General features: G+C 48.0%; 2 protein-coding genes across 2 annotated transcripts; both read right to left on the bottom strand.

Annotated features, from left to right (window-relative positions):
• Window positions 1-255: 255 nt before the first annotated feature.
• Window positions 256-1,377, bottom strand: LOC117865403 (senescence-specific cysteine protease SAG39). The gene is made up of 2 exons (XM_034749602.1): window positions 948-1,377; window positions 256-842 (listed from the first exon to the last, which is right to left on the bottom strand). The coding sequence occupies exons 1-2, from the start codon at window positions 1,375-1,377 to the stop codon at window positions 256-258; spliced, it is 1,017 nt and encodes a 338-aa protein (XP_034605493.1).
• A 12,496-nt stretch (window positions 1,378-13,873) lies between these two features.
• LOC117864586 (senescence-specific cysteine protease SAG39) lies at window positions 13,874-14,922 on the bottom strand. The gene is made up of 2 exons (XM_034748714.2): window positions 14,577-14,922; window positions 13,874-14,466 (listed from the first exon to the last, which is right to left on the bottom strand). The coding sequence occupies exons 1-2, from the start codon at window positions 14,905-14,907 to the stop codon at window positions 13,874-13,876; spliced, it is 924 nt and encodes a 307-aa protein (XP_034604605.1). The 5' UTR covers window positions 14,908-14,922.
• Window positions 14,923-21,908: the final 6,986 nt, after the last annotated feature.

Genomic DNA, 21,908 nt, shown 5'->3' on the forward strand with positions numbered 1-21,908 from the left:
ATAAAATGATGCAGATACTTTGATTACAACATTACATTCTGTAGCTATCTGCACTATATGAACATTAAATACTTCGACGAGCTCAACAAAGTAGTACTCAAACATCTAGTATATTTACAAGGGTCATAAGCATATAATAAAAATTACACATATATTTGTACGATAAGATACATAAAGAACAAACTGTATGAGAGTACATAATGCATATAGTTATTTAATATGCAAAGATGTTTGTGGCGCTAATCACTTCATTTTCTACTCAGTCGGGTAGGAAGGCTTCATGGCAAGGCCACACATGCCCCGTTTGTCAGAAATGTCCTTCTCCATCCTTAGGAATCCCTTCTCTCCCCATGTGGTGCCCCATGAGTTCTTCAAAAGCCAATACTTTGTGCCATCACTCTCCACGCCATACCCGATTGCGGCGATCCCATGGTCAAGTTCAGTGCCACAGGTGCCAGTCATCACACCACCAGAGTAAAACATAAATGTTCTATCACCTGCATCAACCGCAACCGACACGGGTTGGTTGGCCACCGCTTTCATAAGTGCCGCCTCGTTGTTGACTGGCACATCCTCGTGACCTTTGATGGTTGCAGCGCTCTTGGATCCACCCTTGCACTTGCCATCTACTGCCTTGTATGGATAGTTGGACTCAGTGGTGAGGCCACCGTTCTTGATGACAAATTCAAAGGCACTGTCCATCCAGCCCCCTTCGCAACCCTCGTCCATGCTGTGGGTGTCACAATCTACCAGTTCTTGCTCGGAGAGTGAGATGAGGCTGCCGGTGCTCAGCTTGACAATGCCCTCCATGGCAGCTACAGCGGAGAATGCCCAGCAGCAACCTGCAGTTAATCGTGTCATGGTAGGTGTCATCACAAGCTAACTCATCAACTAATATTTACAAAAATAAGACTTTATGGATGATCAATCGTAAATAATGTGCATACCACATTGGCCTTGGTTCTTGATAGGTGTGACTGCACCCTTGGTCCTCCAGTCGACGGTTGTTGGAAGCGCATTGACACTCAAATTCTCATACTTGAATCCAGTTGGAACACTTGTCGAAATTGGTTTGAAACCTTTATTGGCTTTGGTAGCTCTGAACTCATCGTTGGTGAGGTCAGCGAACTGGTTGACAGCAAGCCAGAACTTGGTGTTCCCAGCATTGAACGACTCAATGAACGCAACATTATCCTTGAACACCTCAAACCGCTGCGCCTTCTCAGCTGTGTCTTTGTACACACGGCCATACTCTACCATCCACTTCTCGTGCCTCTCCACCATGGCCGCATCGCTCAGCTCACGAGCTGCTAGGATAGAACTGCACAAGCAGGCGCATCCAAGGATGGCAAGGAGGAAAGCCTTGGAGCTGACCATGATCAGTTCTGGTGAATTTCTTACAGGTTGCTGCTTCTTTTCCACTCTCTTTGCTATGGAGTGTGGAATGGAGAAGCATGGTGTCTCTTTATATAGTCATCCTAGTGCTGTACATCGGCGACGGTACGGTGCTCGTAGAATGCTGTCAATCGATCAGCATCGTGCAGGTCAAGTTAGTTTATCATTAAATATGCTTGTTCTTGCTGAACAAACGTATGGTATCTGCTGAGAGAGACCCATAATCCGGTAGAAATAGAAAAGTAACCATAGAATGCTGTGTGGACACGTCTATATAATAATAGATTGATAGTTTGGGCGTTAGTATAAGCTGACCATGATTGAGAAGCAGTATGAAAGGACAACGCAATGGTCTGTATATAAGGTCTAATTGCATGTACTGGGTAGTTGTAAATTAAATTAGATAGCAAAATTACATTGTATTCTCTGTTTTATTTTTCAATTTAAGGAAAAGACTATGCACCACCTTCTAAGTAAAAACATATTGTAATTGTCACTCTTTTTTAAGGCTCCTTGTCAGATCTATAGATATAGAATAAAATGGTAGCAAAATTATTCAAATTTCAGTGAAAAATAAAATTCAAGCTCCCTGATATGCCACTGAATATCCCGCTGGCACTCGAGTTTGAACCAATTTATGTAAAGTACTCCTATTTTGTACCATCACCTGCCCTGCCATAGCCACTTGCGGTTATAACGTTGGAAGCCGCCACCAACTGATAGAGGGCCGTATATGAGCCAGCACAGTTGTTCGACTAGGCCCCCAGCGAGTAACGCTTCGTTACTAGGAACGGTTACTACTCCCTCTGTCCTAATTTATATGTCACTTTGGCTACACTACCGGAAACAGTCAATTTGCTGAGTGCAAGGGGTTTGCCGAGTGCAATTCTTTGGGCACTCGGCAAACAAGCTCTTTATCGAGTACTACACGAAAAACACTCGGCAAAATAATTGCACTCAGCAAACAAACTCTTTGCCCAGTGCTGTAAAAAAACACTCAGTAAAGATATGGGTTTGCCGAGTGTTTTTTAGCACTCGGCAAACAACCTCTTTGCCGAGTGTTTTTTTTAACACTCGGCAAAGAAATAAGTTTACCAAGTGTTTTTTTCACTCGGCAAACAAATAAGTTTTTTTCTCTTCTGACCTTGAAACTTTTTCTGCTCTCCACATACAACATGTGGTACTCCATGTTAAAATTTGATATATTTCTGGAACTGTTTGCTATATTTAATTAATTTATTGCATTTCAAGAATTTTTCTGGTATCAGTCAAATTTGAACTGCAAGTGATTCAAATAATAGAATAAAATAAGTAGAAAAATGATATTCATGTTATTGAGTCTAGTGTGAGGCCTTACCCAGGAAATGAAAAGAAATTTCGAACATCATGTTCAGGAAACACGACTACGAACGTGTGGCCTAATGGTTTTTAAATTCTAAAAAAAGCAAACGAAGTCTGAAAAATCATGAGATTTGTCATGATGTGATGATATTATACGTTGAGGCTATGGTAAAAAATTGAGAAGGTTTTGCACATTTTGTCACGTACGATGTTTACAAACCAAAGTATCTCAAAAGAAGAATCGTAGCGTTAAGAAGGATTCGGTAAGATTTGGAGTCAAAGTGACTGTCGAATTCGGGTTTGACTTCAAAACTTTTTTGTAGGCAATAGAGAACATAGATTGTTTCATGTGAAATTTTGGTAATTTTTTGGAACCGTTTGATAATTTTAATTTATTAAGTGCAATTATAGAATTTTAATTGATATAAATTGAATTTGCGCTATAACTGCATAAAATAATGGAATAATATTCGTAGAAAATCAAATATATATTGTTGAGTGAATTTAACAAGGTATTTTCAAAGTGTATTGGAACAAATTTAGAAGAACACGTTATGGAAAAGAAGGAAAAGAAGAAAAATGAAAAAAAAGTTTGCCGAGTTCTCCAGATCCGGCACTCAGCAAAGATGTGGCTTTGCCGAGTGTCCCGATCTGGCACTCGGCAAAGACACATCTTTGCCGAGTGCTCGATCAGGACACTCGGCAAACTCGAAACTGTATAAAACAACCGGCCGCTGTGGCGGAACCGCCCAAATTAACCTGACTAAAATGCATTGAAGTCGTCTGACACGCAATTATGCACTTTAAGCAAGTCAACTTGGTCAACCGTCGGATTTCCTCCGATAAACCACATAACAGGATCGAGAAGCATCGATCACGCGAAGGTGAGTAGCACAGAGGTTGCAACATTCCATCATGACAACATAGTTCAACAATTTATTCCATCAGAGTTTTCGAAATTTTAGAACGAAATTTGCAAGGTTCGAAGTCAAATAAAACTAGCGGAAGCTAAACGTCGATACATGACATCATGACGGAGCCGATCATGGCATCAAAAATTCCTTCCTTCGCCATCCGAGGAAGCATCCCACTCGACGGTCCAGCCTGGAGGAAGCTGGGTCGGCCAAGTGGTACCAACACCCAAGCTATTGACAGCACCTGAAAGAGATTAGCCACAACAAGGCTGAGCAACTAGTACTCAGCAAGACTGACCCGTCGGAAAGACACAACCGAGACCTAGACATGCAAGGCTTTCTGGCTCTGGGAATTTCTTGCCAAAAGCGTCTAAAGTCAGTCCTTACTTTCAACATTTTAGCTCATGTTCTATGTTCTTTATCCATTCTAGATTAGCAACTTATACTAAACAAACATGGTTTCCAAGCAATTACTGAACAAGCATCAAGATTAAAATCGTCATCATGTTCCATCTTTACTCAGTGCAGAATAGCGATCAAGTAGTCCCAATCTGTGAGAGGCAGACGAATCGATTCGAATTTTATTAACCATGCATGGCAAACCTAATCTCACGACATCCGCGCACCACGAAGGGTCGCTTCATTTGTCAGCCGTCCCCATCGATCCCTTAGGCACGTGTCAGGGCCAACTTCCTTTGGCATGCAATGCTCCACAGTCCCGGCCTATTGCTGCACTGTGACCGCACTTGCACCCACATGATGCACCATGGGAACGACGTTCCAAGGACAGCCGGAAGGTATGCCACGCCCCAGTTCAATCAGGTACTAGGCTTCCCCATCCCATACTAGGTATGAGATTAGTACTTTCAAACACTTGATCACGAACACCGACACGTTTCGACCTTAGTTCATTTTCATATAGACAGACGGGGCAATCCACCAAGTATCGAACACAAGCCTGACCCCGTCCGTCATCCTTATAGTTGCGACAAAACTGAAACATTCAACTCCTATAACTCGCGAGTGACAGGAAATCACTCGACTTTTACCGAAACCTATTAAGCATTGCACTACTCGACCTTAGCAACTAGTATTCAGACAAGGTACTAAGTTTATGCATCTAAGGTTTCATTACAACTCCTCGAAACATAAATGCGAAATCAAGTAATCAATAATATTGCATGAACTCAAGATAGGAATTTATGCTCCGGGGCTTGCCTTTAGAAAAAGCTTGCGGGTCCTCGGGGTCTTGCTCCGGTTCGGGCTCTCCTTCGCAGGGATGCAGTTCCTCGGCGGGGTCTTCTTCCGGTGCTGGATGAAGCTCGTACGTTCCGTCGGCGAGATTCAACTCTACACGGAAATGCAATGCAGGGGTTAAACATTTTAGATGGTTATTTCAACACACTCATGTTTTAACACGGACACTTGTAGCAAAGCTACAGGAAAGGTAGGGGAGTTCAACTTCTGTTGGTGGAGAGCAAGATGAGAGGGTCGGATTGGGGAAAACTTTAGGGTCTGACCCTCAGGTTTAAGGAAAACCGTACCGAGGTCCTCAGACTCAACACAGAGAAATCCCCGAAAATATTTCACCGATACCCTTGGGTCAAAGAAAAAGTTACAACCGAGCCCTCGGGCGAGGCGGAGAAAGGGTCGGTGAAACTTGGCAGGGTCGGGCGAGGCGAACGGGAAAAGGTCGGGCAAGACGAAAAGAAAAGGGGTCGGGCGAGGCGAACGGGAAAAGGTCAGGCGAGACGAAAAGAAAAGGGGTCGGGCGAACCGAAACAAAGGGGTCGGGCGAAACGAAAAAGGACAAGGGTCGGGCGAAACGAAAAGGACAGGGGTCGGGCGAGGCGAACGGGAAAAGGTCGGGCGAGATGAAAAGGACAGGGAGGTTAAGTAGCTTACCTCCAGGTCTACCGGTGAAGCCTTGGGGCCGAACAGGAGCAGGCTGGGGTGGGAAGTTGTACGCGCTAACGCTTGGGCAGCGGTGAGACTTTGACGGTGGTCCGGCGGCGGCGGTGCTTCTTGCGGACACCAGCAAGCTCGAGTACCGCGCGGAGGAGCGGGCGTCTGGTGTGTTGGAAGAAGCGGCTGGAGGGTGGCAGCGAAGTCGCCGGAGTGTGGGGTGGCGCAAAGGGGTGAGCTCCACGGAAGCTCAGCGACGGCGCGGGGAGAAAGCGGTGGCTCAGAGGAAAAAGCAGGGCGCAGATGCGGGCGGCGGCAAGGGGTGGCATTGCCGGTGAGGGGGTTCCCTTTTATAGGGCCGGGGTGGCGCGGAGGGTCGAGGCGGGGCTCCGGTGGGGAAAGGATAAGGCCGGGAGTGGCGAGTGCTCGGGCGAGGCGGCCATTGGCCGACGACGCCATTGGGCAGAGGAGGCGGAGCTCCGGGTGGTCTTCGGTGGCGATTGGCCTTGGGCGGCGCGCGTCTGGGGCTTCCGGTCTGTCGGGCGGGCGAGGCGGAAAGGCTACCGTGGGGGTTGGGCGAGCGAGCGGAGGCGTGGGATGTCGGGGGCGTCTCAGCTTTCTCGGCGAACCGGCGGAACAGGGTTGGCGGAGCAGAGCCGTGGTAGGCGGAAGGCGACCTGCGCGCGGCCGGCGATTGGCTAGCCCTGCGCTCGCTCCGTCTTGTCGCGGGCACGGGTTGGGCGCCGTGGCTCTCGTCCTGTCGCTGTCGTGCTGGTGATAGGGCGCCGGCGAGCTACCGGTGGCCGGCGGCCACGCGGCACGCGGCGCACGAGCGAACATGCTCGGGCGCGCGGGCGTCGAGGCTCCCTTCGGGTAGCAAGCTCGACCAGCTTTAGAGCGACCCTTCTCCGAATCTTTCAACACAACTCCCGAAACTCCCTTAAACAAACTTGTTCAACTCTGGTCGTTCTTCAAACTTTGTTTAAGGTGTTGGTTTAGATTGTGAAAGGATTCGAAGATATTTTACGCCAAAGTTATCCAAAAATATGGAATTCCAGACTTAGGATTTTTGAGGCATCCGGGGTGAGTTGACTGGTTTACCTCACTTGACCGGGATTTTGAACAAGTTCGGGTCCGATTTGGATCTGGGTCAGCGTAACAAAGTTGGAACACTCTTGAGGTACTACAACTTCCATTAAGGCTCTGACTCGAGTTTAGATAGGAAAACAGGAGATGAAAGCTTGCAAAGATGGAGGAAAACTCGAATTCTAGGACTTAAGAGATTTTCAGGGTCCTTTAGGAAAGCCGGCTTTAGTTGCTGTTTTTGACTTCCTTTCACTCCGAAATGGTCAAAGTGCCTTTAACAAAAGTTGTTGGAATTTAAAAGTTTTACAACTCTTATTTGGGCAGAAACTTAAGTTTGTATATAGAATTTCAAGCTTTAAATCAAACTCCAAAAGGAGCTTCTTAGGTTTATAAAGGTCATTTCACTTCTTAAATTAAGGATTTATCACTGGTTTATAGTTAAAAGCACTTAATTTAGGTAGAGTTGTTACAGCCTCCCCCCTCCCCTCCCACGGTCCTCCCCTCCTTCCGCCGGCCGCCGCCCCCTCCCCTCCCTCCCTATCTCGCCGGCGCCGCCCCTCTCCTCCTTCCCCAGTGCCGACCCCTCCCCTCCTTCCCTGGCGCTGCCACCTCCCCTCCCTCTCCCGGCGCCGCCCTCTTCCCTTCCGGCCGCCGCCGCCTCCTGCTTGACCTCCTCGTGGCAAAGATGGGCCTCCCACCGCCACCCCTCATATCCACCCTCAACGGCACGGCAGCCGCCGCGGCTCAGGACGTCAACTTCGGCGGGCAGTACGGCGACCTCGGGATCTTCCACATGGGCACCATCAGGCAGCAGCTCCGCCTAGCCACCAAGGCCAATGCCGCCACGCCCAAGCACGACCATCGCGGGCTTGGGCGCCTCCCCGCCGACTGCATCGACGGCATCGTCTCTGCAGGAGCTGTACGAGGCTGAGGTGAGGAGCGTGGCGGTGATGGGGGTGGTGCCACTGGGGTGCGTGCCGTGCTTCATGTGGGAGGTGGGCGGTGGCGGCGGGGTGAGCCGCGGCCGAGCGGCGGTGGTTTTTTTTTATATTTTTTGAAATATTGTTTGCCGAGTGTTGGTTTGAGGGTTTGAGCACTCGGCAAAGGGTTTGCTGAGTGCTCGACAAAAAACGCTCGGCAAAGACAGCTTTGCCGAGTCAAGGTTCGCCGAGTGACATTTGCCAAGTGTAACACTTGGCAAGTGCTTTGCTGAGTGTTTTTGTGCCTTCACCGTGTGCTGTGGGCACACAGCAAACCTGGGAAATCCGCTAGAGTTAGTCTAGGTGCATAGTTTCCGCCACCACATTACACCGGCACCAAAATTCTCAATGAGACCCTCAAGATGCAACCAACCATGAAGCTCCAATGCGAAGCTTTTTAGAATCTCATCGAGAATTTTGGTGAATTTTCAATTTCTGACCTAGTGAGAGGTTGGCGGGACGAGTCCGAGTACAACTCAACTTCTTCTTCTAGTTGGATTGACTTGAACGAGCTAGCGCAGCAGGCATCGTGCGAGTAGGACTACTTCTCAAGTCGATTCCTGTTCGGACTCCGCAGTGCGGCAATTGTCTATCAGGTGGCTTTGTACATATCGCAATCTGATATGGATGAGATCAAGGACCTCAATTACTACTTGGATCCTGACAAGGACACTCCTTTATCAGGTCCGCAGCAGGGCCTCGTAATCATATCAACTCCACAAGGTAGATTCATCTACTGGCCCAATATGAACCCATCCGCTCTCGCGAGGAATGGCAACTCATGCCTCATCGCCTACCTCGACACTCTCCCGTACCAGGAGGGAGCTCCTGTGTTGCCCATCGAAGAAGAAGGCGGCTCCACGGAAGTCATCACCTTCAGCTCAGGAACCTTCTCCCTAGAGGGAGATGTCTTTGTTGTCATTGCCGAGCAAGAAGCTGAAGAAGTTGAAGATGCTAGGGATAGACACCATCGACCCAAGCGCCACCCAGATGACATCTCACAAGATGAGCACACAGCTGATGTCATCGGGGAAGAAACTGAAGAACAGAGAACTCGATGAAGGGTAAGGAACGCAGGGAGAGCATAGCATCATCACCACCTCGCAGTGGATCTACCAATCTAGAATCTGGACAAGGCTTTCGAAGTAGTCCATTATACCCTTCACCACCGTCCTCCTCTAGCCACCATCGCATCCATGGATCTCATCACCCGCACGATGCCCTAGACCAAGTACACTGAACAACTGGCGGAACTTGCGTACGAGCAACTCGATCGCTTGAATGCCATACAGTCAGTCCAATGCTCTGGATCTCACAGGAGCCAGCATGAAAGTAGCCATAGGCCCCCCCAGGGGGGGCTAGAGCACCCAACCAAGTCAAGCCGGAGGCACATGACCTAGTCAAGTAGGAGTTGAGGGAAGCCGGGCAGGACCGTCGGGAGGCCATGGCCACCGTGGGGGTGCACCGAATCCCGAACGCCTAGTGGGAGACCTCCACAGCAAGATAAATGCCCGTGGTGCCTACGTTCCTTAAGTGGTTCAAGGTGCCAATTACCTTCTCCAGGGTGGACCAATGGACTAGTTTCACAGACCCATGGCAATATCCTCTCATCTTGGACTCGGTGGTCGTAGGCTCCACACTCACCAAAGTACTCATCGACGGCGGCAGCAGCCTCAACGTCCTGTTCGCCAAGACACTGAAGAAGATGGGCCTCGACGTTACCGATATTCTTACCCCAACAAACTCTCCGTTCTACGGGATTTTCCCAAGCAACGCGGCTATACCCCTTGGACAGGTGGTTTTGCCAGTTACCTTCGGGACCAAAGAACACTACTAGATAGAGTACATCCAGTTGGAGGTGGTAGACTTCAAAACATCGTACCATGCTATCCTTGGAAGACCAGCACTAGCCAAGTTCATGGCCATCCCGCATTACGTGTACTTAGTACTCAAGATGCCGGGACCTAGGGGAGTACTGTCCCTGCGTGGAGACTTGAAGAAGTCGTACAACTGTGACACTGAAGTCGTGGAGCTAGTAGCAACTACTCAAGTACCAAACTCAATGATGCAAGTCTTCGCTGCATCCAAGAGGTTGTCTCTGTTAGAACTCGAGATACCAGAAAAGAAGTCGGGGACAACCAAGGTCAAGCCAGCAAACGAATTCGACGTTAAAGCCATTGACCTTGAGATTGGTGATAGATCCAAGACAGCCCTGATTGGCATAGGGCTGCATCCTAAATAGGAAGACGCGTTCACGTGGAAACTAGCAGACATGTCGAGGGTGCCCAGGGAGCTGATCGAGCACTCACTCAACATGAACCAAAGGCTACACCGAAGAGAAAACACCTACGATAATTCACCCAAAATAGAAGGGAAGCCATCAAATTAGAGATGGCCAAACTACTCGTAGCAAGCTTCATGAAAGAGGTCTTCCATCCAGAGTGGCTTGCTAATCTCGTCTTGGTGCGAAAGAAGAACAATAATGAGTGGAGGATGTGTGTTGACTACATAGACCTCAACAAGCACTGTCCAAATGATCCCTTCGGGCTCCATAGGATTGATCAAGTGATTGACTCCACAGCTAGATGCACCCTACTCTATTTCTCGATTGCTATTTGGTGTATCACCAGATAGCTTTGAAGGAAGAAGACTAGATCAAGACCACGTTCATTACCCTATATGGATCTTTCTACTACACAACAATGATGTTTGGGTTGAAGAACGCAGGTGCCACATACCAATGGGCAATCCAGGAGTGTTTCAAGAAATAGTTGCACCGCAATGTCGAAGCGTGCGTGGATGACATGGTCGTGAAGACCAAAAATCCCAATGACTTGATCACTAATCTGGAAGAAACCTTCGACAGTCTACGAGAATTTCGGTAGAAACTTAACCCGACAAAGTGCATCTTTGGTGTGTCATCCAGGAAACTACTTGGTTTCATTATCAGTCACCGAGGAATCATGGCGAATCGAGAGAATATCTCCACCATCACCAATATGCATGCTCCATCAGGCACCAAGGATATCCAGAAGCTGACTAGATGCATGGCGGCGCTCAAAAGATTCATCTTAAGACTTGGAGAGCAGGGTCTACCCTTCTTCGAACTTCTCAAGTAGCAAGACAAAGTTCCAGTGGACCGAGGAGGCAAACAAAGCCCTCCAACAACTGAAGGACTTTCTATTAAAGCCACCGGTTCTCACTACTCCAACCCCCAACGAAGACTTGCTGCTCTACATCGTCGCGACTACCCATGTCGTCAGCATGGCGAGCATGGTTGAAAGACTCGAACCAGGCCATGTATTCAAAGTACATAGGCCAATCTACTTCATCAATGGGGTGCTATCAGACTCCAAGACCAGATATCTGCCGGTCTAAAAGCTACTATATGCAATATTCCTCACCTCGTGGAAGGTACAACACTACTTCCAGGAGCACAAGATCTTTATCGTCATACATTTCCCTCTTGAAGAAATTCTCCACAATAGGGATGCCATAAGGAGAATATCTAAGTGAGATAACAATTCCCAAATAAGTACTCGGAGGATGTAGTCATGAGCACTTACAGGCTTTGGTGCACGTGATGAGCTGAACTCCCGCACAATAGTGGGGATCCCGCAAACATTCTTGAACATTTGCCCTAGCCTGACCATGATCTCATCTGCTCTAATGTCATTTGGGGAAAATCTGGATGGATCATTAGGGCCAGTGTACTCATAGCCGTAGTGGCATCACTACTGCTGGATGCGATGCTTCATGAAGCTAAAGGCTACTCCAACCCTAATAAGTCCTAGTTTCTTGAGCTCTACAATCCTGTTGATCAGCTCGGGTACATGGAGACATTCCGCAGTGTTTGGCTCAGCTAGCTAGCGGTTATTCCTAGCGGGCTGGTGTCCTGTCAGCTTAGGTAGTTGTGGATCGTGGTTGCCAGTGTAGAACCACTTTTCCTTCCATTCCGCATTGGAATTAATTAGTTCATAGTCCAAATATTGACTACTCATCGTCTATTGCATTTGGATCTCGGCGCCTCCGACCAATAGTGTGTGATCCTTTGAAGGCTACGGCTTGACGCGGAAAAATTTCCGAAACACGTGAAAATGGGGCTTGATCCCAAGAAATGCTTTGCATAAATGAACAAAAATAGTAGTATAGAAAGATCCTGCTGGGATTCATATGAACCAATTCCAACTTGTAATAGTTGAGAAGGCCTTGAAAGAAATCAGAGGTGGGCAATCCAAGATCCCGCTCAATGAAGTGAGGGAAGATTACTGTCTCATTAGGGTATGTCTCCAACGGGCAGGCATCCCCAAGGGTAGATCTCTAGTGGATAATGCCCTACTCCTGCAAGAGCTTTGCGGCGAGAAGCACCTTGATGTCCTCCTTGTTGTCTTCGACCACTTGCATGCGGCAACAACATTGCCGTACTTGGGCGCCAACAATTGGAGCTCCTTCTTCTTGCCGATTTTCTTTTTCTTCTTCTCACCCTTGGCCGGCTTGGATGCAGCATTCTTCTTCCCCATCCTTGATGTCACGAGTTTCTTCCTTCGCATATGCTTGGGGGTTGAGAGTGGTTAGGGATGGCAGTGCTAGCGCTCGGAGATCGGGCAGTGGCGGCGGCACTAGAGCTACAGTGCAGAAGATGAAAAGGCAAATGGCAAGGGTAAAACAGAAGGGATAACTTCCTCTATTATTTATAACAGTGACGCAGTAAACACTGGGCAACGGATATTTTTCGACTTAAATGATTTCCGAAAAATCAGCAACACATTGATGTTTACCTTTATTTCAGGAAGAGATAAGAATATTCCAACAGATGGTCACGTTGACAAAGTTTAACCCTTATACCCACTAAACTAGTCAGCTAAAGGCTTGGAGCTTTGTGCCACATGTCCATCGACAAAAAAAAAATCATGGTTTTAAGGGGAAAGTGAAGCAATTTACAGATTGACCCTTAGCCTGATTCTTCGATTCAACCTAAGGTTCGGGGGCTACTCCATATGGAGTGCGACTTTCATCACACTTTCATATAAGATTCAAGGTTGAAGACCACAAGTTCAAGATAAATGGGGCTTGAGCTCATTCTAGCCTCATGGCAGTCTTTGAGTATATTTGAAGATTCAACCAGATGAAGTACTCGAAGAGCACCAAAAGTAGTCGGTGAAGATCTATAAAAGTACTCAGACCTGCTGCATTCGACTAAAACGTAATCAGGAGCTTGTCATACATACATCTATGGGCCCACCAGAAGGTTTGGATAGTCCCAAATATTAGGCTGGACACCGAGATGCATCTGACATGGAGACCATAGCACAGGACGGTGTAGTCTACATGGAAAGACAAGAAGTAGTTGAGGATTAGGAAAGTACTCGTTGTAACAAGAGTAGAACTTCTCTAGTCGTATCCGACTATTATTCTTGTAACCAACCGACGTGTAACCCTAACCCCGTGTGTATAAGGTGAGGCAGGACCCCCTCCAAAACAATCCAATACAACCAACATGCAAGACGTAGGGTATTACGCTATTCAGTGGCCCGAACGTGTCTAAATCATGTGTCTGCATTATTTTCGAGTTTTTGAGATCTCGACGAGCCTAATCAACCAAAACACTACCTCGGGCAGCCCCTTAGTAGGTTGCCGGGTCTAAACACCGACAGTTTGTGCTACCACCTTGTTATCAGTAAATAGGATCCTTGTTCACTACACCCTAGAACTTTCAATAGCTAGGGTCTTATCCTAAAACATGATTAGACCATAGCATTTCTGCCTAAAATGCCTGCAAATATATCTTATAGATTTTATTTGATGAAGATAGATGTGATATATCCCTCCACCAAATCTTAATAACAAACCCAAAAAGATAACTTTTCTAATAATATACTCATGTTGTTCTAAAATATAGACCGTTTAAACCGCGCGTGAGTAGAACTTGATCATGACAATTTTGAAATGCAGAGTGATGGTCCATTTTGTGGCAATGAATAAAACACAATCTTACTCTTGGGATCAAGACTTCGTAGGACACGCTTGAATACTTTCGTATAAAAATTTTAAAAAGCAAGGGGATATGGTGTCAGGTGTGTACAGGTGGAGCTTCATCTCACATAATCTTTTTACAGCCTTATTATATGGACTTCATCTCACACAATTAATCTTACAAACCTTGTTACAGATGCAAATAAACACGTGCAGGTGATGATTCAAGTAGACGTGATGAACGCTGATGACAATTTCTACCAGTTTTCGGTGCTTCACCTACACCGTCGGGTAGGAAGGCTGCATGGCGAGGCCGCACAAGCCCTCCTCATCAGCGATGTCCCTCTCCATCCGGATGTATCCTCCCTCTCCCCACGACGTGCCCCACGAGTTCTTCATCAGCCAGTACTTGGTGCCGTCGCTCGCGACGCCGTACCCGACGGCGGCGATCCCGTGGTCGAGCTCGGTGCCACAGGAGCCCGATAGGACGCCGCCCTTGTAGAACCGGAAGAGGGAGTCCCCTCCGTCGACGGCGACCGACACCGGCTGGTTCGCGACCGCCTTGCGCAGGGACGCCTCATCGTTGGCGGGCACGTCCTCGTAGCCCTTGATGGACGCGGCGTCGTTGGAAGCCTTGTTGGAGTTGCACGTGCCGTCGGAGGCGGTGTAGGGGTAGTTGCTCTCGGTGGTGAGGCCACCATTGTCGATGATGAACTCGAAGGCGTTGTCCATCTCGCCGCCCTCGCAGCCCTGGTCCATGCCGTTCACGTCGCAGTCCACGAGCTCCTGCTCCGAGAGGGAGATCAGCTTCCCCGTGCTCAGCTTCACGATGCCCTCCATCGACGCCACCGTCGAGAACGCCCAGCAGCACCCTGGGAATAAACGTCAACAATTCTTACTACGCGTCAAGCAAGAAGCAAATATTTTTTGCAAACATGTATGATTCATTTAAAATTTGCTAAAATTTTGCATGAGTTCTTACCGCATTGGCCTTGGTCCTTGATGGGCGTGACGGCGCCTTTCGTCCTCCAGTCCACGGAATCCGGAAGGTCATCGAGGCTGACGTTGGCGTACCTGAACGCCGTCGTCCTGGCCTTGCCGGCCGGCTTGTAGCCCGTCCTCGTGGCCCTGAACTCGTCGTCGGTGAGGTCGGCGAACTGGTTGACCTCGACCCAGAACTTGTGGTTCTGGGAGTTGACGGACTCGATGAAGGCGACGTTGGCCCTGAACACCTCGAACCGCCGCGCCTTCTCGGCGGCGTCGACGTAGACGCGGCCGTACTTTGCCATCCACTGCTCGTGCCTCGCCGCCATGGCCTGGTCGGCGAGGTCGCGCGCCGCCAGGGCGCCGAGCGCGCAGGCGCAGGCGAGGACGGCGGCGAAGAGGAATGCCGACGAGCGACGACCGGCCATGGCGTAAATTGAGTACTGGAGTTTATGGTAGGAAGGGATTGGTTGTTGCTACGTACACTGACTGATCACGTTTGAGTTAGATGGTATGCAGTGCTGGGAGCGGCATGGTCTATTTATAGGTACCCGAGTTGTGAACTTTTCTAAGATTCCTAGCTTGCATCTTGGTAGAATAATGGTAGGGATTGCTGCGTGCCGTACGAGAGAGCATGAAAGGAAGAAAGCAAGCCATGATAAACAAGGACATGCGGATAGATTAACTTCCGGGGCAAGCTGAAAGCGACATTAATTACTTTATAATCTTAGGCCAATCTCGGTGGGAGATTTATGGAGAGTTTCGTAGGGTTAAATTAAATACCACATAAACAATTTTACTGACTGTCAGCTTTACAAGGAGAGAGAAGGGAGAGTTTCATCGTATATAAGAGTTTCATCATCCCCATAACACTCAACAAGCATGGTTACTTAATTCCCAGTCTTGCTAATAGTGTGCATTGAGACTGACCTTAGTTAACTGAGGAATTTGCGTTTATTAAACAACACTAAGATGGGATTAGGCGTTTGGGATACCCTGAGAGCAACAGGCCATGCATATTAGTTTATTTGTCAAAGAATGTGTACCTCTATGTTCACAATGGTCAATGGAGGCATCTAAAATATACAATTTACATGAATTCCAGATCCAGTAAAGATTACTCTATCAAGAACATTTTACGTTATGCGTGGAACCACGCTAGCTTATGTATAAAGTTTGACACCAAAGAAATTGACGCAAATATAAATTAACCTGAAAACACTTGTTTTTCCCTAGAGCGACTCTACGTGCAACACTTGATACTGTCACCCTTACCGCTCTGGTGATCTGGATGTACCGAATCGGAGAGTACACGTACAGGGACTAAAAAAGTGTGAGCTTCTAACTCTGAAACATAAGTTCTAACTTGAGCTCTATTGTTCACAGCGTGAAAACACCGGAGCAGGGGTTCAAGGAAACCCTTTTTAAGATTCGGAGATTTTTACCAAGGTTCAAACCTCCCGAAGGATAACAGCCCTACATCCTGCTTTTATATATGTTCATGTTATTGTTTGAATGGGGATTACAAGGAATAAGGAGCAGAGGAGCCCCTCCTCTGGGAGCGTGGGGGGCCTCCCCTTTCCTGTTCGGAGGCCCTCCTTATATAACATGGAGAGGGTTCACCCTTGGCTAAAAAAAGTTACTATTATTACTACTAGTCTTTGCATTTACATTGTAGAGTTAAGTTTGGCCTTATCTTCTTCTAGGTGCATGCATATAGTGGAGGTCTTGTCTTGCATGTGGTGGAGGTCTTGTCTTATCCTTGGTGCATGCATGCTGCTATCCCACACATGGTGTCATCCCTATCTAAAAGGAATCTTGGCTACTGTAATAAAGTTGTTGCATGCTTGCTTGATCAATGTAATAAAGTTGTTGCATGCTTGCTTGATCAATGTTGGTGGCTCATGGTCCTTGTCTCAGGGTGTGTGCACACATATGTCAAGATAGGGTAGTAGGGGCTTGCTTATCCTATCATATTAACATTCTGACAGCTAGGGGCTATTTAATATCACCTATGCTACGAGCTGTCAGAGTATTTCCTTCGGAGCAAAGGCACCGCTTGCTCCCCTAGGATTCTTTCGTAGGGTAGTATCTTGAGGCCTCCAGGCTCCCGGGACCTGAGAGTATGGTAGGCCCACTTCGTGGTCCCACCTCCGTGTGACATGGCAGTCGAGCATCTCCACCAATCCTTAATGCTGGGGACCCCGTTTCCTTGGTGCTGATAGTAGCCCCTGATCCCATATCTGACCAAGGACCCCGAAGGTTAGGTGTGGGGCCACAATTCACCCGAGGTGGACGGCACTTCGAACGCCACCCCGCCTCATCGTTGTGAGCTCCCATCCAGAAAAAATATGCCCAATGTTACGGTGGGTGCTTGCGTTCGAATTTTATTGCTCGAGCGTGACAGGAGCTCGTATGCTTGGTGAACTCCAGAGCTGCTTTTGCGGCGGGGCTCGTGGATCCCCCGGTCGTGCCTACCACCCTGCGCAGCATACGTTCATCTTGACGGCCGCAACAATGAGTGGTGGTGTGGGGCATGGCGTGCTTGCATTCGTCCACCTTGTTGGACGCAATAATGAGTGGAAGCACGTGTACGTGCACACTTGCATGCCTTGTGCAAGCTTGCATATACGCTGCACTACTGGAAAACTGAGAAATGGTCTTAGTCCTTAGTACCGGATCATTTTTGACCCGGTACTAAAGTAAGCATTAGTACCGTGTCTAACAGATAGCTCCGTAAGAGCCCCCCATAACCCCCTTTAGTACCGGTTGGTGGCTCCAACTGGTACTAAAGGTCACCCATTAGTACCAGATGGAGCCTCCACCGGTAGCCCCCAACCGGTACTAAAGGGGGTGGTCCTATCTCCTCCGCCTGGTGGCTTCACTAGCCAATCATATCTTCTGCTCGACCCCCTCCGCCTTATTTCTTCCCATCTCTCACGGTCTCACGGTCCTCCACCTTATCTTCCTGGTCCTCTCTCTCCCACCACACGCCACCATCCATCTCCTCTCCACCCTCTCCCTCTGCCCTGGTGATGATGGCTGGCCCCTCCCTCCCCGGAGCTCCCTCTCTCCCCACCCCCCTCTCTCTCTCTCCCTCTCCCGCCGGACCTCCCTCTCCCGCTGCCCCTCCCCTCCCCCCTTCGCTCGCCCCTCACTTGTGGCAGTGAGGAGCAGCGGCGGGGCACTGCGGCAGCGCACGGGGCTGCGGTGGCGTGCGGATGGATGTGGCCGCCGCCGAATGGCTGCAGCGTGCGTGTGGATGGGGTGGCAGTGCTGGTGGCTGCGGTGGCAGCGGATGGATGCGGTGGTGACGGTGAGCCCCCCTCACTCTCTCTCTCTCTCTCTCTCTCTCTCTCTCTCTCTCTCTCTCTCTCTCTGATCAAGGGGCCGGTGCGTGCGGCGGCACAAGGCCGGGGCGCACGGTAGGGATGACGGCTGCGGGGCGTGTCTCCGGCGAGGGTCCCAAGGGTGGCAGTGGGGCCAAGGGTGGCGGTGGGAGGGCGTGGCGGGAAGACGGCAGCGGGAGGGCGGCGGATGGTTGCGGGAGGGCTCGGGCTCGGGCCGGCAGGGTGCGGGTTGGGCAGGGCGGGGCTCGGGCTCAGACGAGGTGATTTCATTTTTTAATTACTCTTTAGTACCGAAGTAGCAATATCGGTTGCACAACTGGTACTAAAGTGGCTTTCCCTAGTGGTGCTCATAGCAGTACTCTAGGTGCTCACGCGCACATGCACTGAGCCGACGGCACAGCCATATGAGCAGTGCGAGTGCGCATGGCATGCGCATGCATTTTGATGGCCGTGATCGGCATAGACGAGTATTTGGCCGATCCCGGTACACGAAAGCCTTGTGGGCTCGGACTTCAAGGAGCAGCCATCTGAGATCCCGGGACTCCTCGGGGCATCCGTACGGCCTTGGCAGGGAGCCCGGCCGGGATAGCTCCCAGGGGAGCTTGTCCCGGTAAGGGCTAGTTTGGGAGCCCAAAATCTCGCTGGGATCCCAGCCTTTTCCCCGAGCAAGCGGCCCGCGTGGAAATGAGGAACGGGCCAAATTTCGTCGCCATTTGAAAGTGCACACCGCGGGGCTGGGCCATCTGTTCCTCTCATTTTCCCTGGGGTAGATCCTCCGCACCTCGAAGGTCCAGACATTGCTTCCCTGTGCGGCTCCCCGAGCGACGCCAATCCAACTCCTCGTCCAAACGCTGCCGCTGCTCCCAGGCTCCGTTCCTCGTCTAGGCGCCACCATCCCTCTGCCTCCCGTCCAAGTAGTACCGCTGCTCCTAGCCTCCGACTCTGTCAATCTGCCTCCGTGTCCCCTCCCCGTTGTCTGCAACGCTGCCTCTACCCATGGACCTCTACCTCCACTGCCTCCTCCACATCCACCATGGCACCTCAATCTCATCTTCCTCCTCGACATCCACTGTGATGTGAGTTCTTCCTCCTTCCTCCTTTTATCAGATTGCCTAGGGTTTGCTCTTCTCATGGCTGCAATTTGAGTTCATGTAGTTAACATCTCAATTCCGAATTCTTCTGTCTGAGATCCAATCCTGGGAACATCAACTAACCAGCACGAGTACCAGCACTGATTCAATTTTTTTAGTTATATATATATGTTCAAGTCCTAGATGAATCAGATATATACTCATCAAATTTTTAAGATGAACACAAACATTGGAGTAAGAATGTATATTTATATGTTTCTTGCCTCTTTCATTTTGCTTATCGCATTCTCCTTGTCAACCATCCATTTGTTTGCATGCTATCATTTCAGTAGGTTATCTGAATCGAAAAAAATATTTGTCTTTACACAATCCTAGTAATTAGTTAACTTTACTGAAAAAAAAATGCATTTCTTGTTTCTTAACTAAACTGAATTTTAGTTAACTTTGACATCTCACGAGCTACTACTGAATAATTTTCTGCTTAACACTATTGGTTACTAGTAACTTAGTCAATTGTCTAATCACGATGAATACTACGAAGGGTGGTTGTAAGTTTTTTTTTTGAGATCAGGGTGGTTGTAAGTTGTAACACTCGGGCTGTGTGTATCAGACACCTGTGCAGAGGTTGGAACTATCTTTCATTTTGTTTTAAAGGAAAAAAAAGATAGCGGTAGTACTGATTAAAAAGCAGCATTTGAAAGCAAACTTACTGGAGTGTCTTTTGAATCTTCATATATTGCGATACACTAACACTGATGTTATATATCTTGCTCAATGAATCTGCTGTTTGCATATGACGGGGAAGGTGACTGTATAAAATACCCTGGTTAAATCTCCCCTTGCTTCCAAAGGAAGCCTTAGTTTGGCTACTGAGAGGAGGAGCTCAGGCAAGGCACAAGATCTCTGGAGGGTGCATAGGGGCTTGATGATGGCGACTTAGGTACTCAATCTCCATATGTTCTTTCAGTGAGCAATAATTTGTAATGTGCCTTTTTATTTCAGTGAGCAATAATCTGTCATCTGCTACACCTGCACTACGAGTAGCAACTGACAGGTATAATGTTCTTTCAGTTTGCCAAGCAGCAACTACGAGTAGCTGAAACCTAGATATATAATTCTCAATGTCACTGATTGCCTTTTTGATTTCCTAAGCTGCAACTAATCTGTAGATAGCTGCATGTAGACTTCTGTTCTATTTGAGTTTTCGAAATTCTCTGAGATGAATAGAGAACTTCATTTTTGTCATGCCTTAATTTTCTGTGCTTGAATCATGCCACTAATTTGAAATAATTACTGCTCCTGAGATAGTTGATTGCAATCTGTTTCTTGCAAATATGGTGTATATGTGGAAGTATATCATGACAAACTACTGTGATAAAAAACATTGTTTGGACTGCTGCTAATATATGATAAACCTCTTATACAGTATCACGTGGCAACAGTTGAGTTAAAAACTTTCACTACCACGCGCGGTCCATGGGATTTGAACCCATGACCTCAAGCTTTGCGTGTAGCTTCCTTGCCATCCCACCTACACACCACATATATTTATATAGGGGATGCTATCCTTTTGTATTAACTCATGGAGGACCCTTTAATCTGGGTTGGTATACCAACCGAGATAAAAAGGTTCGAGGGATTTAATCCTTTCCCAGCCACACATGGGGAGACCCTTTTAGTCCCGGTTAGAAACACCAACCAGGATAAAAAGGATCTGAGGCCTTTATTCTTTTTTTAGCCACCTGTGGGGGATCCTTTTATCCCGGTTGTAGTTTCCAACCAGGACTAAAAGACCCCCTTTTATCCCGGTTGCTTTAGTCCCGGGTGATAATACCAACCGGGACTAAAGGGTGACCGTTTAGTCCCGGTTGATCTTACCAACCGGAACTAAAGGGTCCCCCGCGTGCGCCTGAATTTTTCAACCTGGACTAAAGAATCTTCACGGGTGGCTGATTTTTGAACTGGGACTAAAAGGTCCCCTTTAGTCCTGATTGCAAATATCAACCGGGAGTAAAGGTAGTGCACCCCCTTTTCTCCTAGGCCGAAATTAAACCGAGACTAAAGGGGGTGGTAACTAAAGTCAGTTCTCTAGTAATGTTTGTTTGGACTAGTGCTAACATATGCTAAATCTCTTATACAGTAATTATATTATGCGGAACAATTGAATTAAAATCATGGTTTTATAGCTGAGTAGATGCTTAAAACATGCAAAGAGCACCTGTCCATTGGATGATTGCTTCCCTTCTTACGAGCATCATTCTTACGAGCATCAGTTCTTTCCATGTCCTTGTCTGTTGTTTCAGACAAATGCCTTGTCTTGTGTATTGCTAGTTTGCCACACTTTCAGTTCTTTGTATTCTGTTCGGGCAAGGCTTGTAGAAGTCGTATGAGATAGCTGACATCGGTTCAAAGCTGAAGAGTACACCCGATACTACTATGTATGTACCACTAAGATATTGTTCCTAACTGTTGATCTAGACATGATGTATGGCTAGCTTAATTCACTCTTATCATGGGATTATTGAGCTCCTCGTTGTGCTAAGTTTGTGTTGTATGTTTAGCATGGTAGTGGTGGTGGCTGGTTTGTGGTATGATAAGCAATGGATTAATAAAATAGTATACTCAATTTTCATTTATGACTTTTCAATGTTGAGTATTGTTTATTGCTTTTTTTCAGAATTGATGAACAGTGAAGTGTTGGAGAACATGAATACGGGAAAGAATGTTAGAGGGAAGTTCCTTGTTTATTTTACTAGCTAATCTCTTGTACAATAATTAGATTATGCGGCCACAATTGAGTTGAAAGCAGAAAGCATTGTAGTAGGTGCTTAAAACATGTAAAGAACATATGTCCATTTAGTCCAGCTGGATGCGAATGTAACTTGGTGA

The sequence above is a fragment of the Setaria viridis genome, chromosome 7 (assembly GCF_005286985.2).
Source record: "Setaria viridis chromosome 7, Setaria_viridis_v4.0, whole genome shotgun sequence".
NCBI lineage: Eukaryota > Viridiplantae > Streptophyta > Magnoliopsida > Poales > Poaceae > Setaria > Setaria viridis.